We start from the raw sequence: 17,444 nt of genomic DNA, 5'->3' as shown, positions 1-17,444 counted from the left end.
AGGGAAGCCTGGCTGATGGTCCAGGAGAGGCAGAGAGGGAGGGCGGCTGCGTCAGCACAGCCTGGGAGAGGGCCCCTGCAGACACAGACACAAGGGGGACACGGGGCAGGAGCTGCACCAGAGACAGCAAGACTCTGAGCCCCAGGGGCTGATGCAGGCTGGGCACTGGCCCCTGGGCCCCCAGGCCTGTCCCTACCTGTGCAGTGACAGAAGAGCCTCTGCGCATGCAAATGGGGGTCCAGCCAGCGAGGGCCCTGCCCTCGCTGGGCCCTGGTGCTGGGGCTCAGCTCCCAGCCCAGACTCGGGAATAGAGGAGGGCCTACCCCTCGGGAGCCCCTGGGAGGAAGCACCTGCTGACACCACGCAAGTCCCTGCTCAGGGGACTCTGGCAGCAGAGAGGTCCCCCCACGGAGTCCCCACCAGGGAGCACAGGCCCCACCCTGAGGCCCATCTCTTGGGAGGAAAGAGTCCTCCCTGGAGAGGTGTGCAGGGGCCATAGGCCAGTCCCACACTGCCCCCTGCAGGTCACAGGGTGTGACCTGACTGTGGCCTCACTGGTTCTCAGCTGCCCTGGTCTCTGACTCCATCCACACATCCAGGGTCTGGTTCCCAGATGCAGGAATTCGCTTCCGCTGAATTTGACCCCATGATGTCTTCATTTCCAAAAGGAGCCCTGGTCCATGGAAGGCACAGAGCTGTGCATATGTGACCTTTGAACGTTGCAGCCCCCTTCCCAGAGTTCGGTCTAGGAAAGTTTACTGTGCCACGCGTGCGTTCATGCAGAGGTGTCCGCGAAAAGGGGACAGTGGGTTGGTATAAAGGACATGTGAGTGCTGTTCGGGGCAATGCTTTAGGTGGAGAGCTTTTCAGCGATAAGTACGACATCATCTCGGAAGTGTCAAAGTTCAGCAAACGTGAAATCTCATGAATGATAGCAGAATGTGGATAGAAATTAGACTGAACTGTAAAAACACAAGTGTGTGGTAGGCATACCATTTCCCCGGGCCCAGTGGGATGTGTTTCATGAGGCATGAGTGAGTGTTATCTCCCTGAGATGGACGTTTTCCCTAGCCGGGTCTTGTAGTGCTTGTCTCGACCTTGTCTTAGAGATCATACAGTTTGTCTCTGTGAAAAACAAACATGTCCACATCAGCCTTCTCTCTTCTTCTTCTTCTTCTTCTTTTTTTTTTTTTTTTTTTTTTTGGCTCTTTGCCTTTTCTATGGCCGCTTCCTGTGGCATTTGGAAGTTCCCAGGCTAGGGGTTGAATAGGAGCTGTAGCTGCCAGCCTATGCCAGAGCCACAGCAATGCGGGAGCCAAGCTGCGTCTGCAACCTACACCAGAGTTCACCGCATCACCAGATCCTTGACCCACTGAGCAAGGCCAGGGATTGAACCAGCAATCTCATGGTTCCTAGTCGGATTCGTTTCCGCTGAGCCACAACGGGAACTCGCTTTTGCCCACTTTAATCAGATTATTTGTTATTTAATTGGGTTCCTATCATTGTTGGGTTGTGGCTGTTTTTTTAATATTCTGTACATGAACTTCTTATCAGATATATGATTTGCAAATATTTTCTTGTATTCTGTATGTTGCTTTTTCAGTTTGTTGATTTTATCCTCTGAGGGACAGAAGTTTTTAAGTTTAACATAGTCCCTTTTGTCTATTTGGGGGTTTGTTGCTTGTGCTTTAGGCGTCATATCCAAGAAGCAGTCAGCAAATACAGTGTCATGAGGGTTAGTCCCTGCTTTCTTCTAGAAGTTTTATAGTTCTAGGTTTTACATTTTCTTCTAGAAAGTTTTATAATTCTAGGTTTTACATTTAGGTCTTTAGTTCATTTTGAGTTAATTTTTTATATAAGGGTCTAAATTCATTCTTTTGCATGTGGATATCCAATTTTCCCAACACTGTTTGTTGAAGAGACTCTCCTTTTGCCGTTAAATGCTGATTGAAGATCATTTGACCATATGTGGGAGAGTTTATATCTGGGCTATCTGTTCTGTTATATTGATCTATATGTTTTTATGCTAGCACTATGTTGTTTTGATTAACGTAGTTTTGAAATATGTTTGGAATCAGGGAATATGATTCCTCCAACATTCACTCTTTTTTTCTCTTTTCTGACCACACCCATGTCATATGGAAGTTCCTGGGCCAGGGAGCAAACCCAGACCACAGCAGCAGCCTGAGCTACTGCAGGGACAACCCCAGATCCTTAACCTGCTGCACCCCAAGAGAACTCCCTTTGTCTCTTTTTTTCAATGTTGTTTTGGCTATTCTGGGTCTCTTGTGATTCTATATGAATTTTAGAATGGGCTTTTCTGTCTGGAAAAAATATCATTGGAATCTTTATAAAGATTTCATTGAATCTGTGGTTTTCTGTGGTTAACAATGACGTCTCAGAAATAGTAAGCTTTCCAGTCAAAGAACAATGAAGGTCTTTCCATTTGCTGATATCTAATTTATTTCAAAAATGTTTTGTAGTTTTCGGTGTATAAATCTTTTGCTTCCTGGGTTGAGTTTATTCCTAAGTAGTTTCTTCTTTTTGATGCAGTTGTAAGTGGAATTGTTTTCTTAATTTCCTCTTCATATTGTTCATTGTTAATGTTCAGAAACCCAACAGAGGAGTGACATAACAATTATTTGGCATTTATCCACAGATAAAGAGCCTTTGTGGGAGTTTTGGGATCAGGTCAGAGATTGTGAAACCTCAGTGGATCCCAAGACAAAGGAGTGCTATTTTGAAAAGGAAGGCCCATGTTAAGGTGGCAGACTCATTGGTTGTGGTCCCCGTTACAGACCCAGAAACATCCAATCCTTCTGTGGAATTGACTACTGCCTAGTTTGACCTTGGTTCTGCAACAGTACCCTTCACCAAGGGGCCCAGCAGGCGTCACATCCACCTACACCCCAGGTAATAGGCTTAATGACCCCTGACCTGGCTATGGACTCTTCAATGGCCCATGGCCCAACTTCACCCCCGTTAGCTACCAGTCATGCTCACCCAGGGACCAGGCAGGAGACATGTTCTTCCATGCCCTAAGGCAGGCCCTCCGGCCTTGGTCTGACTGCACATGCCTGAAAAGTCTTATATTCTGGCTCCAGCCTCTCTCAACTGTGGTCCAAGAGTGGTCCTGCACACCCAGAGACCCAGAGGAGACAATCTATCTAACTGGGCCTCTAAAGACAGGCCCACTGATGTTGCTCCAACCTTGGATCCTAAAGCAGCCATGGCATCAGGCTCCATGAACACTCAGGGGAAGTTTTGCTCCCTGAGGAGCCTGGCGGGTTCCAGTCCCTCTCAGTGGAAATCTGGAGCCAATCCTGCCTGCCCAGCCACCTGCCCAGTGACCTGACAGGAGCCCACCTAGAAACCCCGAGAGAGTCATGCCCATCTGTGCATCTGATAACAGATATCCTACATCCCTGGACCCTGAAGCAAGAACGTGCACCAGCAATACCCCTATGAACTGAGGTCCTGGAGGCAGTCCCATCTAATCCTAGGGATTAGACAGAATCCATACCAGCCCAAGCCAGGCCTGCAAACTGCAGACTCCACTGTGGACCCAGCAGCAGCCATATGGCCTGCTCCAACCCTGCTTGACTGTGATCCTGAGACAGTATCATTAGCCCAGAGAACTGACAAGAGAAAGTCTTCACCCTGGAAGGAATCTATAAAGACTGGAAGAGTTGTTTTACACCTTCAAATGCACAGACACAAACACAGGATTACATGGGTCATGAAGAAACAGGCAAATATGACATTACCAAAGGAAACTAGACAGTATCAATAATTACCTTAAATGCAAATAGGTTAAATTCTCCAAATAAAAGACACACAGTGGTGGAATGGATTTTTTTTAAATGAAAAAAACGCAAGATCCAATAGTATGCTGCCTACAAGAGACTTGCTTTCAATTTAAGGACACACATAAACTGAAAGTGAAAAGATGGGAAAAGATATTACATGCAAATGGTAACTGAAAGAGAGCAGGAGTGACTATACTTTCATTCAAACGTATATATATATATTTTATATATATTTTTTTCAATCCAGGGATATATATGTATATATATATGATCAATCAAATCTGGTCAAAAGGGACAAAGAAATGCACTATATAAAAATAAAAATATCCATCAAGGAGATATAATAATCATAAATTTACATGCACCCACCATTGGAGCACCAGATATATAAAGCAAACATTAACAGAACCAAAGGGAGGCAAATACCAATATAAAAATAACAGGGGACTTCAATACCCCACTTTAAACAATGAATTGATCATCCAGACAGAACATCATAAAGAGTGTATCCAAACTAAACAACACTAAATGGACCTAAAAGACATATACAAGCATTTCATCCAACAGCAACAGACTCATACCTGTTGCCAAGTCCACAGTTGAAGCCAAGAGTGGTGGGCCTATTAGGTAACAAACCTTTTATCATGTCCTTGAGTATGTTCCCGTCATGTCTCCTTGGCTGAGCAAGACTGCCTCTGGACCAGAGTAAAACAGAACTGGAGCTGGATCGTGGGACCACTTCCAGGACAGCAATTGAGTCCATGTTTGGTTAACCTGAGTGCCAGGTCCCTTGAGAAGGCCCTTGAGTGGACAAAAAATGCCTCAGGTCACATTAGAGCAGGACCAAGCCAGGTTCCGAGACTGCCTTAGGGACCACAGTCAGGTCCAAGCTCAGTGGGCCTGTTACCAAGAGCATCTACACACCGATCTCCTCCCAGTTCCCTTAATGGAATAGGCTGGTGGCAAGACTACAGACAAGTAGGGCTGGAGCTGGGTCCGTAGGAGGATGGACAACAAACCTCACATTTACAGGGCTTCGGGATGACAGCTGTGGATGCAAGACTGCATCAAAATTGCCCTCATTTCTAAGGCTTCCGTTGCAGAAAGTGGTGACCTTCTAACCAAGTGACCGATACACCGAGACACGGGGGTGTGAGATACACCAAAACACCGAGGCACAGGACTGCTTCTTGCAGACGAGAGGCTAAAGGTAGGACCTATGTAACCCCTGGAACCCCTTCACCGAAACCCTTGGAAAATGTCCCACTTATAAAAGGCTAAGGGGAAGGGCTCTAGGGCATGTTGGAGACGATCAGAACTCTATCTGCAGAAGCTCCACTGTGGGGATTATGCCCACAGGCTGTGTCTTGCCCCCTATCCAGACTCTCCTGGAACAGACTTACTCTATCCACATTCTGGGTCCTCGCTGTCTATCAGCCATTCCTGGACCAGGTTTGGGCAAAGACTCGAGAGAGGGAAAGGAAATGACTCGAATCTGAAGCAATAGGAAACCAAGATCCAGGAACCCATGAGGTGATAAGGAGGCATCACAGGGTGATAAGAAGGCATCACAGATGGAGAAAAGTCACACATCAGTGAGCACACAGTTTGTCCAAATCCCCTAGAGTAAGCCGAACAGTTTATCAGCTGTCTAGAACAACTGCACTCTCAGGACATCACACACAGTGTCCCCTGCTGGCCACAGGGACTAACTACATCCTCTGGTCACTGCGATAACACTTGGCACGTGGAGCAGAGTGTCCTTTTTGTACCGTCATTTTTTCCCCCGGTGTCACTTCCTTAGATAGCAGAGTGAATAGAGGCCTCAGAAGATCCACCACTGAAACAGTGTTGTTGTCACATCTGGATTTTTATTTCTATGGAAAATTAACATGTTTTTAATGTCAGTCTCTGTCAGCTACACCCCTACAGCTCCACCTTTGCCTGCTGTTTTCAGACACTGCTCATGTGTGCGAAAGGGCATTTAGTGGGTACAACACGGACACACAGGAAATTATCCTATATGCATGTTGAGGGGAACAGGAAAGTTGGGCCAAAGTAGCCTCAACAAATTCTGTTTGGATCTGTATGTAGGATGTCAAGTGGTCTCCATGGCAGAGAGGGAGAAAGATCCCTAGAGTCAGGTGTCAGGGCATGTGCCAAGGGCAGAGAAAGAGGGGAGGCTGGTGGCTGATGCCCCTGGTGAACAGCCACTCAAGGTCACAGAGGCGGACCCTCTGAGCATGTGAATCCAGCATTTCCGGTTGGAACAGAAAAGAAAATATATATATTCCCTTAGCTAAATCTTGTATTCCTTTATACCAATTTTTACTACATGTGAATGTGTGTGTAAGTTGATACAAATATATTCACAGTGATGTGTGTATACTTACCAATTCCATAGGTCCAGTTATTTTAGCTTTTTAAAAAAATTTTTTTTTTTTTTTTTTGCTTTTTAGGGCCGCATTCACGGCATATGGAGGATCCCAGGCTAGGGGTCCGGTTGGAGCTACAGCTGCCAGCCTACACCACAGCCACAGCAACGCAGGATCCGAGCCACGTCTGTGACCTATACCATAACTCACTGTTGCCGGAGGCCAGCTCCGGCGGCCAGGGAGTATACATCCTGATCGGAGAGGGACATGGCATCAGCGAATGTACAACACAAAGACAGCCTCTTCATCCCTTCTTTCAGGGCACTGGACTGCTCAAACTTTATTGGCAACAGCGGTTGATTATATAGACAGTTTTTCCTACACATTACATCATAGTGTTAAAAGTACATTGGTTAACTGTTACATGGTGTAGCAGCTATACATCATGTTTTAAGATCTTTGTTTTAACTAAACTTAGTGGGTACAATTTAGGGGCAATTAGGTACAATACATCATGTTTAAAGATCTCTATCTTAACTAAACTTAGTGAGTACAATTTAAGGGCAATTAGGTACATACATCATGGAAAGGAGGAGACAGTACAAATCATCCCATGGCCAGCCAGTCTTTACAATTTGAAGAGTTCACAGACACAAGACTTTGACATTCATAAACCTTGTTTTTAGACTGGTGCTTATCTTTAAAGCGTTATGGCAGGGAGACTGTGCGAAAATATAAACCAACTTAACTAGATATCACTTAAAAGCTTCTATAGCTCATAGCTAGGTGTCTTTTGGTCAAGAATAATATATGTCTAACTTCTATGAACCTCATGAAAATCCTAACTCTAAAGTTTACTGTAACTAGTTAGTAGATAAACACTCTATATTAATTAAGTTGGATATGAATAGGGAAAAGTCCTTTGGGATGAAATTTTTATTGTATTATTGTTGTAATCTTGTTAAATCACAAATCACCCCAGGAAAGTAAGAATGGAGAATAAGAATAATAAGTAAATAATCAGGAAAGACTGAGGAAAACTGAATAACAAATAAAACAGCAGGAAAGACTAGGTCACCTGAGAAACAACCCATGTTCTCCAGCGCAAACATGGAAATTGTTTTCCCAGGAAAGCCCCAGTTCTTCCCCATCAACATCAAAATGAGAGCTGTGTAACCTGAGGCCTGCCCTCAGCTTGTACCGTGCAGGCAGGCTTTCATCCTGACCAGAGGCCCACCTTCTTGTACCGTTCAGGTGAGCTTTCATTCTGTCCAGAGGCCCACCTTTGGCATGTACCATTCAGGTGAGCTCCCTTCCTTGGTTAGGAACTTGCCTTCAGGTTTTTCTGCCATCAGGCAAGGTCCTTTTTTTGAGTCCTTGCATCTCCTCGGCTCCCCGCAGCTCACGGCAATGCCAGATCCCTAACCCACTGAGAGAAGCCAGGGATCAAACCCCCATCTTCATGGATACTAGTTGGATTCGTTTCTGCTGTGCCACAATGGGAACTCCCTCATATTATTTTTAATGCTCTTAAATAGCACATACTATTGTCATTTGGAACCCAGCCATTGTCTTTTCATGGGCCAAACCGTGCTCTGTGAGTTCCCTGAAGTGCTGGGTGAGGTTGAGGTGCTCAGGGTTTGTGCCTCACTTCCCCCTGACCTGAAGCTCTGTGTAAGCACCAAGGCTGTGGTCCATGCTGAGCAGTAAAATTCAGCCTCCTCCTCAGGTTGCAGCCCAGAGATGGTTAGAGAGTCCACACCACCTGACCTGAAGCCAGAGAATCAGCATGAGATGCCTCTTATAGTATAGTATGCTATGCTATGCTGTAATATAGATGACATGTTATAAATCATATATTATATAATATAATATGGCTAATATAATATGGCTTGCATGTATATAATATCATATGCTAATAGTGCCTTTGGGGACCCAAAGCAATAAAATTCTAAACCACAGAAGTCTGCAGAGCCCAACTACCTATTTTAAATCTCAAGAAAACTTGAGTAGGGCTCCCAGGCTTCTGTTGGATAATTCATAGATCATCACCCATGACTCCACTGATGCCCCTCCTCAGGGGGACGCAGCTGCAAATTCCCCCAGAATGGTGAGCAAACGTCTCCTGCCCTCAAGTTTTGGGTTCACCCAGCTGGGAGCAGCCAAAAGCAGATTACCCACGATTAGTTTCACAACATCCCCTGCCAGTTCAAGGTGAATTTCCTCTCCTCCAAATACCTGATAATCCTGGGGTTGTGAGAGCTTGCAGTGCACATTATTTTCACGACTGCCACGTGTCAAGTGCTATCCTAGCCTTACTGTTCATAGCGCTTAACACAGTCCCTTACTGTATTTGGGTCTCCAGGAGGCGGTAGAACTCCAGTGCTAAAGGGATAGCAGAAGGGACATTGTAAAGAGAGGAAATAGAAGGCAGAAAAGCTCTGCAGTGTTTAAGGGCAAGGGACATCCAGGAGGTGGCAGAAATCTTCGGCATCTGCCAAGGGCTGTGGGTGCTGAGGTGGGGAAAGGCTAGGCAGGTAAGAAATGGAAAAAGAGAGGCTTGTAGGTGGGGAGGGGAGGAGTGCTTTATATGACAGGCCATCACAGATAGAAGGCCACTGTGACAGCAGCAGGGAGATGAGGATGCAGGGGGTGGATGGAAACATTCCCAAGCACTAACCCAGACCCATATGTATGCAAAAACAGTTTTCAAACCAACTCTTCTATATAGATCTCCCAGAGAGGGTAGGAGAACCTGCTCCTCTTCTGGAGTAATAACGTCATAACATTACTCTATTATTTTTCCCAGACTGGTCAATGTCCAGGAACTGTGGCCCCATGGATCTCTGAGGTGTCCCCATGCCTAGGATCCCTCCTTCTCCTTTTCCCTGTCCCTGGGCCTGAGATGAAAGCATGGGAGTGCAGAGAGGCTGAAGCCACACAGCCTAGGCTGCAGAAGGCAGGGATGTGGCACCTTGAACCTCCATCCTGCCCCCAGAATGGGACAGGAGCCCAGAGGGTCAAAAGGTAGAGGACAATGTGATGCCCGACAGAAGCTCCTTACTCAGAAAGAAAAATGATCCAAAGGAGACCTGCTGCTTGGTGCCTTAATTTATTTGGTAAAAGAAAGTTATAAATATGTATCCTTTTGTGGGAGCTTGACAAGTCCTTCCTCTCTTGTGGATTTCCTCATGGTGTGTGAAGGTTTTGGACTCCAGGTTCACTGGGGTAACATTTTCTTCTTTTATTCTAAGGCCTTGCTTTAAAATTATTTTCTAGTGTGATACAGTTGGGTTGAAAACTTCTTTTGTGTTAAATTATGGTTTAGATAATTTAGCTTTACTCCTATTTTCCTGTATTGGGATCTGTTAGATTTTCCTCTTCCAAGAGGCTTTTATTTCTTCAATTTTACTTCTTGTCCTGCATTTAAACGGTGAGAAATGCACAGAGCTGTTGCTTACAGGGAAGAGGAAAGGACAAAGCTGCATGAATGCCTGACCCAGGATCAAGTTGAAGCCACAGAGCCTAGGTGGGGTGGGGGAGAGCAGTAATGACCAGATGAGATGCCTCACCCTGCAGAACTCCATTATCAACATGAGATGATCAGCAAAATAGTGGACTGGGACATTCCATGATTCTGTTCCCCAACAGAAACATTACAAACAACAACAACAAAAACCCAGAACATTGTGGGAGCAATGGAAAATAGTCAAAGTTTGACAGCAATCAAGAAAATGTTCAACCAAGAAAAAGACATCTTCAAAATGCTAGGAGGTTCTTGAGATGACATCGACAAGATGATGGAATAGGCGGTCCCCTGCTAGTATCCTCCCTCAGCAACACTAATTTGGTAGCCCTCCTTGGGTAAAAATGCCTTTGGGAGTTGTGAGATCCAGGTAGGAGATTATGAATCCCTGATAGAGTCCAAGATGGAATCCAATGAGAAGTATTTGAAGAAGGCGAGCCCATGCCCTGTGGCTGACTCACTGACTGCGGTCCCATCTACACACTTGGAAATATATGTAAAAGAAGCATTTGACAAAATGCAACATTCTTTAATGATTAAAAAATACTCCTCCTCTCAACAAAACAGATATGGAAGAAACTTACCTCAACGCAATAAAGGCCATAACTGACAAGCCCATGGCTAACATCATACTCAGTGGTGAAAACCTGAAAGCTTTTCTTCTAAGATCAGGAACCAGACCAGTGTGCCCACTCTCACCACTCTATTCAACATAATACTGGATGTCGTACCCAGAGCAATTAGGCAAGAAAAAGAAATAAAAAGTCTACAAATTGGAAAGAAGTAAAATTATCTCTGTTTGATTTTGCAGCATGATCCTATACCTAGAAAACCCTAAAGGCACCACAAAAAACTGTTCAAACTAATAAACAAATTCAGTAAAGCTGAAGGATACAAAATCAACACACAAGAAACACATTTCTATACAATAACAGTAAACTCTCTGGAAATAAATGACACAATCTCATTTACAATGGCATCAAAAAAGCATAAAATACTTAGGAATAAATTTAAATTTATCAAGAAAGTGAAAGATCAGTGTACTGGAAACTATAAAATCTTGATGAGGAGTTCCTGACGTGGCTCAACAGAAACGAATCTGACTAGCATCCATGAGGATTCAGGTTCGATCCTTGGCCTCACTCAGTGGGTTAAGGATCTGGCATTGCCATGAACTGTGGTGTAGGTCACAGAGGCAGCTTGGATCTGACATTGCTATGGCTGTGGTATAGGCCAATGTGTACAGCTCTGATTCAACCCTAGCCTGGAAACCTCTTGTGCTGCGGGGGTGGCCCTAAAAAGAAAAAAAAAAAAAACTTGATGAAAGAAACCAAAGAAGATATAAATAAATGGGAAGATATTTCATGTTTATGGATTCCAAGAATATTTTCCACACTACTCAAAGAAATCTATAGATTCAATGAAATCCCCATTAAAATACCAATGATATTTTTTCACAGAAGTAGAAAAAAAATCCAGCCACAAAAGTCTCCAAATAGACAAAATAATCTTGAGAAAGAAGATCCAAATCTGGAAGAATCATAATTTGGGATTTCAACCTAAACTACAAAGCTATAGTGACCAGCCTTCCTATCATGGCTCAGCAGTAATGAACCTGACTAGTATCCATGAAGACTCGGGTTCAATCTCTGGCCTTGCTCAATGGGTTAAGGATTCAGCATTGCTGTGAGCTGTGGTGTAGGCCAAAGCCACGGCTCAGACCAAGTCGCTGTGGCTGTGGTGTAGGCCAGCAGATACAACTCTGATTCGACCCCTAGCCTGGGAACTTCCTATGCCACATGTATGGCCCTAAAAAGACCAAAAAAAAAAAAAAAGGAATTAATTTGGATCCCTGTCTTACAACACTCAAAAATAATAACTGGAAATGGATTAAAGATTTAAATCTAAGACCTGAAACTGTAAACCTAAAAGAAAATATAGGGGAAAAGCAATGGTCTTGAAAATGATTTTTTTTTTTTGGATATGACATCAAAAGTCCAGGCAAGAAAAGAAAAAAATAATATAAGTGGGACTACATAGAACTAAAAATTTTCCACAGAGCAAAGAGAACAATCAACAAAATGAAAAGGCAAGCTACAAAATGTGAGAAAATATGGTCAAAACGTATATCTGGTGAGGGGTTAATAGATACAATATGTAAAGAACTCTTCAATTCAAAAGCAAAAAAAACCTGATTTTTTTCTTTTTTTGGCCACCCCACAGCATATGGCATATGCCATGGCTGCAGCTACTCCAGATCCTTAACCCACTGTGCCAGGCCAGGTATAGAGCCTATGTCCCAGCACTGCGGAGCCATTGCCAATCCCATTGCACCACAGTGGGAACTGCCAAACAACCTAATTTTTAAAATGGGCAAAGGAATGAATAGAAATTTTTCCAAAGACATACGAATTGCCAATAGGTATCTGAAAAGATGCTCAGCATCGGAGTTCCTGTCGTGACGCAGTGGTTAACGAATCCAACTAGGAACCATGAGGCTGCAGGTTCGGTCCCTGGCCTTGCTCAGTCGGTTAAGGATCCGGCGTTGCCGAGAGCTGTGGTGTAGGTTGCAGATGCGGCTCGGATCCCACATTGCTGTGGCTCTGGCGTAGGCCGGTGGCTACAGCTCTGATTGGACCCCTAGCCTGGGAACCTCCATATGCCGTGGGAGTGGCCCAAGAAATAGCAAAAAGACAAAGAAAAAAAAAAAAGATGCTCAGCATCACTAATCAATTGTTAGGGAAATGCAAATCAGATCTGAAATGACATATCACCTTATAGTTGTTAGGATGGCTATTATCAAAAAGACAAGAGCTTATAGTTGTTAGGATGGCTATTATCAAAAAGACAAGAGCTTAGAAGTGTTGGGAAGAATCTGGAGAAAAGAGAACCCCTATGCACCATTGGTGGGAATGTAAACTGATACAACCATTATGGAAGACAGTTTGGAGGTTCCTCAAAAGATTAAAAATAGAACTACTGTATTGCCAGAGTCCAGCTCCAGCGGCCAGGGATGCGTACCCTGTCGGAGATGGATGGTGTCGGCAAATGCACACGGAGACAGCCTCTTTGTCCCTTCTTTCAGGGTGCTGGACTGCTCAAATTTTATTGGCATAGGTAACAGTTTATATAGACAGCTCAATTTTAACTTACATCACAGTGCTTAGATTATATTTTTAAAGGTTATGCTTTTAGATTACACGGTACAGTAGATATACATTGTGTTCTAAGGATTTTAATTAAAACTAAAGGATACATCATGTGAAACTATAATGGGTACAAAACATCATATAGAAAAAACATCATATGAAAATAAGGCGATTTGGTACAAAACGTTTTTTGGTTACTTTTAGCAAGCACCACCCACTATTGTTTTAAGCTAATCTTTACCAGCTAGAACGATCACAAGCACAAGAATTTGACATTTACAAAAATTCATTTTTAGATTAAAGCTTGGGGTACTAACTTCAAAGTGTTATGGTCAGGGGACGGTATGAGAAAATATTTTTTATATCAAAGCAACTTAATTTTCTAAAACTTAAAAGCTTCCTACAAAATACATTAAAAGCAAGATTATTATTATGTTTTTCCATCAAGAATAATGTATGTCTAACCTATTCTAACCTATTGTACATTCCACAATTACCTAACTCCGAAACCTATTTTTACTTGTAACAAACTAATGAATACTTTAATTTTTAACTAAATTGGATTTGAATAGGGGGAATTCCACCAAGGTGAAACCCTTATTTATTGTTGTTTCAATCATATTATTGTTCCAATTTTATTGAGTCATAAATCAATATAGGAAAATAACAAAGAATAACAAACAAATAACAGGAAAGACTAAATAATAAGTAAATAGCAGGAAAGACTGAATTTTCTAAGAAGCGATTTCTATTCTTGCACTGTTGTGCAAAGCCTTCATTTTGTTTTTGTTGTTATTGTCAGGTTAGCAGGTGAGCCTCATTGTTTTTAGAACTTGCCCTCGTAACTGTGCTGCCAAGTAAGCCCTTTTTCGTATTTCTTTTTTTTTTTCCCACTGTACAGCAAGGGGGTCAGGTTATCCTCACATGTATACATTACAATTACATTTTTTTCCCCCACCCTTTGTTCTGTTGCAACATGAGTATCTAGACAAAGTTCTCAATGCTATTCAGCAGGATCTCCTTGTAAATCTATTCTAAGTTGTGTCTGATAAGCCCAAGCTCCCGATCCCTCCCACTCCCTCCCTTTCCCATCAGGCAGCCACAAGTCTCTTCTCCAAGTCCATGATTTTCTTTTCTGAGGAGATGTTCATTTGTGCTGGATATTAGATTCCAGTTATAAGTGATATCATATGGTATTTGTCTTTGTCTTTCTGGCTCATTTCACTCAGTATGAGATTCTCTAGTTCCATCCATGTTGCTGCAAATGGCATTATGTCATTCTTTTTGATGGCTGAGTAGTATTCCATTGTGTATATATACCACCTCTTCCGAATCCAATCATCTGTCGATGGACATTTGGGTTGTTTCCATGTCCTGGCTATTGTGAATAGTGCTGCAATGAACATGCAGGTGCACGTGTCTCTTTTAAGTAGAGTTTTGTCCGGATAGATGCCCAAGAGTGGGATTGCAGGGTCATGTGGAAGTTCTATGTATAGATTTCTAAGGTATCTCCAAACTGTTCTCCATAGTGGCTGTACCAGTTTACATTCCCACCAACAGTGCAGGAAGGTTCCCTTTTCTCCACAGCCCCTCCAGCACTTGTTATTTGTGGATTTATTAATGATGGCCATTCTGACTGGTGTGAGGTGGTATCTCATGGTGGTTTTGATTTGCATTTCTCTTATAATCAGCGATGTTGAGCATTTTTTCATGTGTTTGCTGGCCATCTGTGTATCTTCTTTGGAGAACAGTCTATTCAGGTCTTTTGCCCATTTTTCCATTGATTGATTGGTTTTTTTGCTGTTGTGTTGTATAAGTTGTTTATATATTCTAGAGATTAAGCCCTTGTCGGTTGCATCATTTGAAACTATTTTCTCCCATTCTGTAAGTTGTCTTTTTGTTTTCTTTTGGGTTTCCTTTGCTGTGCAAAAGCTTTTCAGTTTGATGAGGTCCCATGGGTTTATTTTTGCTCTAATTTCTATTGCTTTGGGAGACTGACCTGAGAAAATATTCATGATGTTGATGTCAGAGAGTGTTTTGCCTATGTTTTCTTCTGGGAGTTTGATGGTATCCTGTCGTATATTTAAGTCAGCCATTTGGAGTTTATTTTTGTGCATGGTGTGAGGGTGTGTTCTAGTTTCATTGCTTTGCATGCAGCTGTCCAGGTTTCCCAGCAATGCTTGCTGAAGAGACTTTCTTTTTCCCATTTGATGTTCTTGCCTCCCTTGTCAAAGATTAATTGACCATAGGTGTCAGGGTTTATTTCCGGATTCTCTATTCTGTTCCATTGGTCTGTCTGTCTGTTTTGATACCAGTACCACACTGTTTTGATGACTGTGGCTTTGTAGTATTTCTTGAAGTCTGGGAGAGTTCCTTTTTCCTATTTCTAAATCTGCCCTTGGAACTGTGCCAGCGGGTAGGCTTCTTTTCCTTGGTTAGTAACCCTGCCTTCGGAACTGTGCCATCAGGCTAGTTCCCTTTCTTGGCCTCCTGCATCTCCTCGGCTCCCTACACTATATTATCCAGCAATCCCGTGTCTGGATATAAATCCAGTCCTGAGAATCAGTATCATGTGCTGTAGGCTGATTCACCCATTGTCAAAACCCAGCCCACTGCACAGTCCTGCCCACTGCACAGCCTGTGGCACAGAACCCTCCACATGCAGGACTCTCAGAGCCACTTCCCTTTCCTGCATGGGCCACCTCAGTCCTGATATGTCATATAAAGCCCAGTTCAGACAACTTATTCCAGAAAAAATAAAGCTTTGGAACCCAGGAAATGCAAAATGACTTAACTTTCAAGGGATATAATTCCTTGCTCAGGAATCTTAACTACTCTGTGAGGGACCCTCACCCCGTATCCTCCTGACTCTTTTCTGGCTCTGTCACCTCTGTCCTTCTCCCCTCCTTGTCCTCTTCATCTCCTTAGTCCTCACTCAGCCTGGTCAAATTTTAAAGACCCCGTCTTTCCATTCAGTGAATCCCCCACTCTCCACCTTCAATTCTCACTCCATTTCTCATCTCTCACCTCTCATTCCCACAGTTCACTGAGCCCAACATGACCACTGGAGACTCATGGTCTCAGAGCTCAGAGAAGTTTAAAGGTCCTCCTGGCCAGGAGATGACTCTGATAGCGCACGCCACCTGCTCGAGGCTGATCATTAACTCAGAGCTCACATAAGAAAGGGGCTGTACCTGGGATGGGAAACCACTGCCTTCAGCCATGGCCAGCACGTTAAGCCCCAGCACTGTGACCAAGACCCCGGGTCCTCCTGAGATATCAGAGCGCATCCAAAATGCTGCTGACATCTCTGTCATTGTCATCTATTTTGTGGTGGTGATGGCTGTTGGGCTGTGGGTATGTAGGAACCCAGTAGGGTGTTTAGGGTGGGCACAAGGCTCAGGGTAAAATGTCTGAGGGCGGGAAATGTGTGGTGTGAAGAAGTAAGAGGACATTACCAGCTGTTACACATTTCATTGTCCTCTCAGTCATTTTCTCATGTGTGACATCAACTTTCACCGAGTTAATCCTTCTAACTTCGTGTGAATGGGGCCAGCAGTGGGACTTCAGACTTAGGCTGTTCAGCGTCCAACACCTGGCATAGTGGAATAAAGATATTGTTTTATTATCTCATTTATTTTCCTTTACTTGCTTTCTAATTTAGTTGAGTTGGATGCTTAATTTATTTACATTCATTCTTTCAAGTAATGGGTTAGAGGCTGCATATTTTCTTCTAAGCACAGCTTTAGCGATTCACATTGTTTTCATCAATGAAAACAAAGCAATTAGGACAGAAGTTGAGGAATGTGATTTCTTAAAGTCCTTTGGTTTCTGTGAAGCTGTGATTTTTGAAGTCCTTTGAAAATTCGTGCTGTGTTATGATTTCCAGGATAGTGTTTCTCTTTAGGAATGCTGGAAAAGGTCACTTCTGTCAGCACCCTGGCCAGAGCATCTGGGGCATCTCAGGAGCAATTGCTGCGGTTTGACCTTCACATGTCTTCCCTTCTCTCAGGCGATGCTGAGGACCAACCGGGGAACTGTTGGAGGCTTTTTCCTGGCTGGTCGAGATGTGACCTGGTGGCCGGTAAGTGGGTTAGAGCCTCCTGGAGGTAAATTTCCAGTGTGTGTGTTTAAGGGCAAATAAAGAGAAAAAAGGGAATGTTGATCATATCTGAAGTGCATTGGTTGCCTACTTGCTGGTGTCTCTTTCCCTAAACCCCTGACTTCAGGGCCCTGCCCTGTAGTTCCAGTAAATGTTAGTGAATCACCGATTGTGAGAGCAGGAGTTATAAGGTGGCATTTGGGAAGACCCAGCTCAGCTCTGCTTCAAATTCTTTCCCTGTGGTCCACAGCAAAGATCTTCTGCCTTGGCTCCTTACAATTTCCAGTGCATTCCTTCATTGGTCCCCGTCCTGAGCTAATGCTACTGCCCCTCTTCTTTGAATAAGCATTCCCCACTCTGCTTTCCTCCTTCAACACTCAGCTCAAGCCCTGCTTTATCTGAGAAGCTTCCCCCTGCATGACCACCAGAATGTCTAGTCCTGAGTTCTCTGCAGTTATGAGAGCAGTTGTGTGTTCCCTGTGA

At 43.7% G+C, this 17,444-nt stretch overlaps 1 protein-coding gene across 9 annotated transcripts in view; it reads left to right on the top strand.

Moving 5' to 3' along the window:
* Positions 1-17,444, top strand: part of LOC125116370 (solute carrier family 5 member 4) — a 231,698-nt gene that overhangs the window by 182,691 nt on the left and 31,563 nt on the right. For 7 of the 9 annotated variants that reach the window (XM_047761549.1, XM_047761552.1, XM_047761550.1 and 4 more), the window contains one exon: positions 16,872-16,943. In XM_047761549.1, coding sequence (XP_047617505.1) covers positions 16,875-16,943 — 69 coding nt within the window. In that variant the 5' untranslated portion in view covers positions 16,872-16,874. Of the gene's footprint in view, positions 1-4,556; positions 5,020-15,829; positions 16,217-16,871; positions 16,944-17,444 lie in introns of those variants that run through there. The other 2 variants (XM_047761556.1, XM_047761557.1) reach the window with 2 other exon arrangements.

The sequence above is a fragment of the Phacochoerus africanus genome, chromosome 15 (assembly GCF_016906955.1).
Source record: "Phacochoerus africanus isolate WHEZ1 chromosome 15, ROS_Pafr_v1, whole genome shotgun sequence".
NCBI classification, from domain to species: Eukaryota; Metazoa; Chordata; class Mammalia; order Artiodactyla; family Suidae; genus Phacochoerus; species Phacochoerus africanus.
The sequence above is the reverse complement of the archived record's forward strand: the minus strand, read 5'-3'. Positions and strand labels throughout refer to the sequence as shown.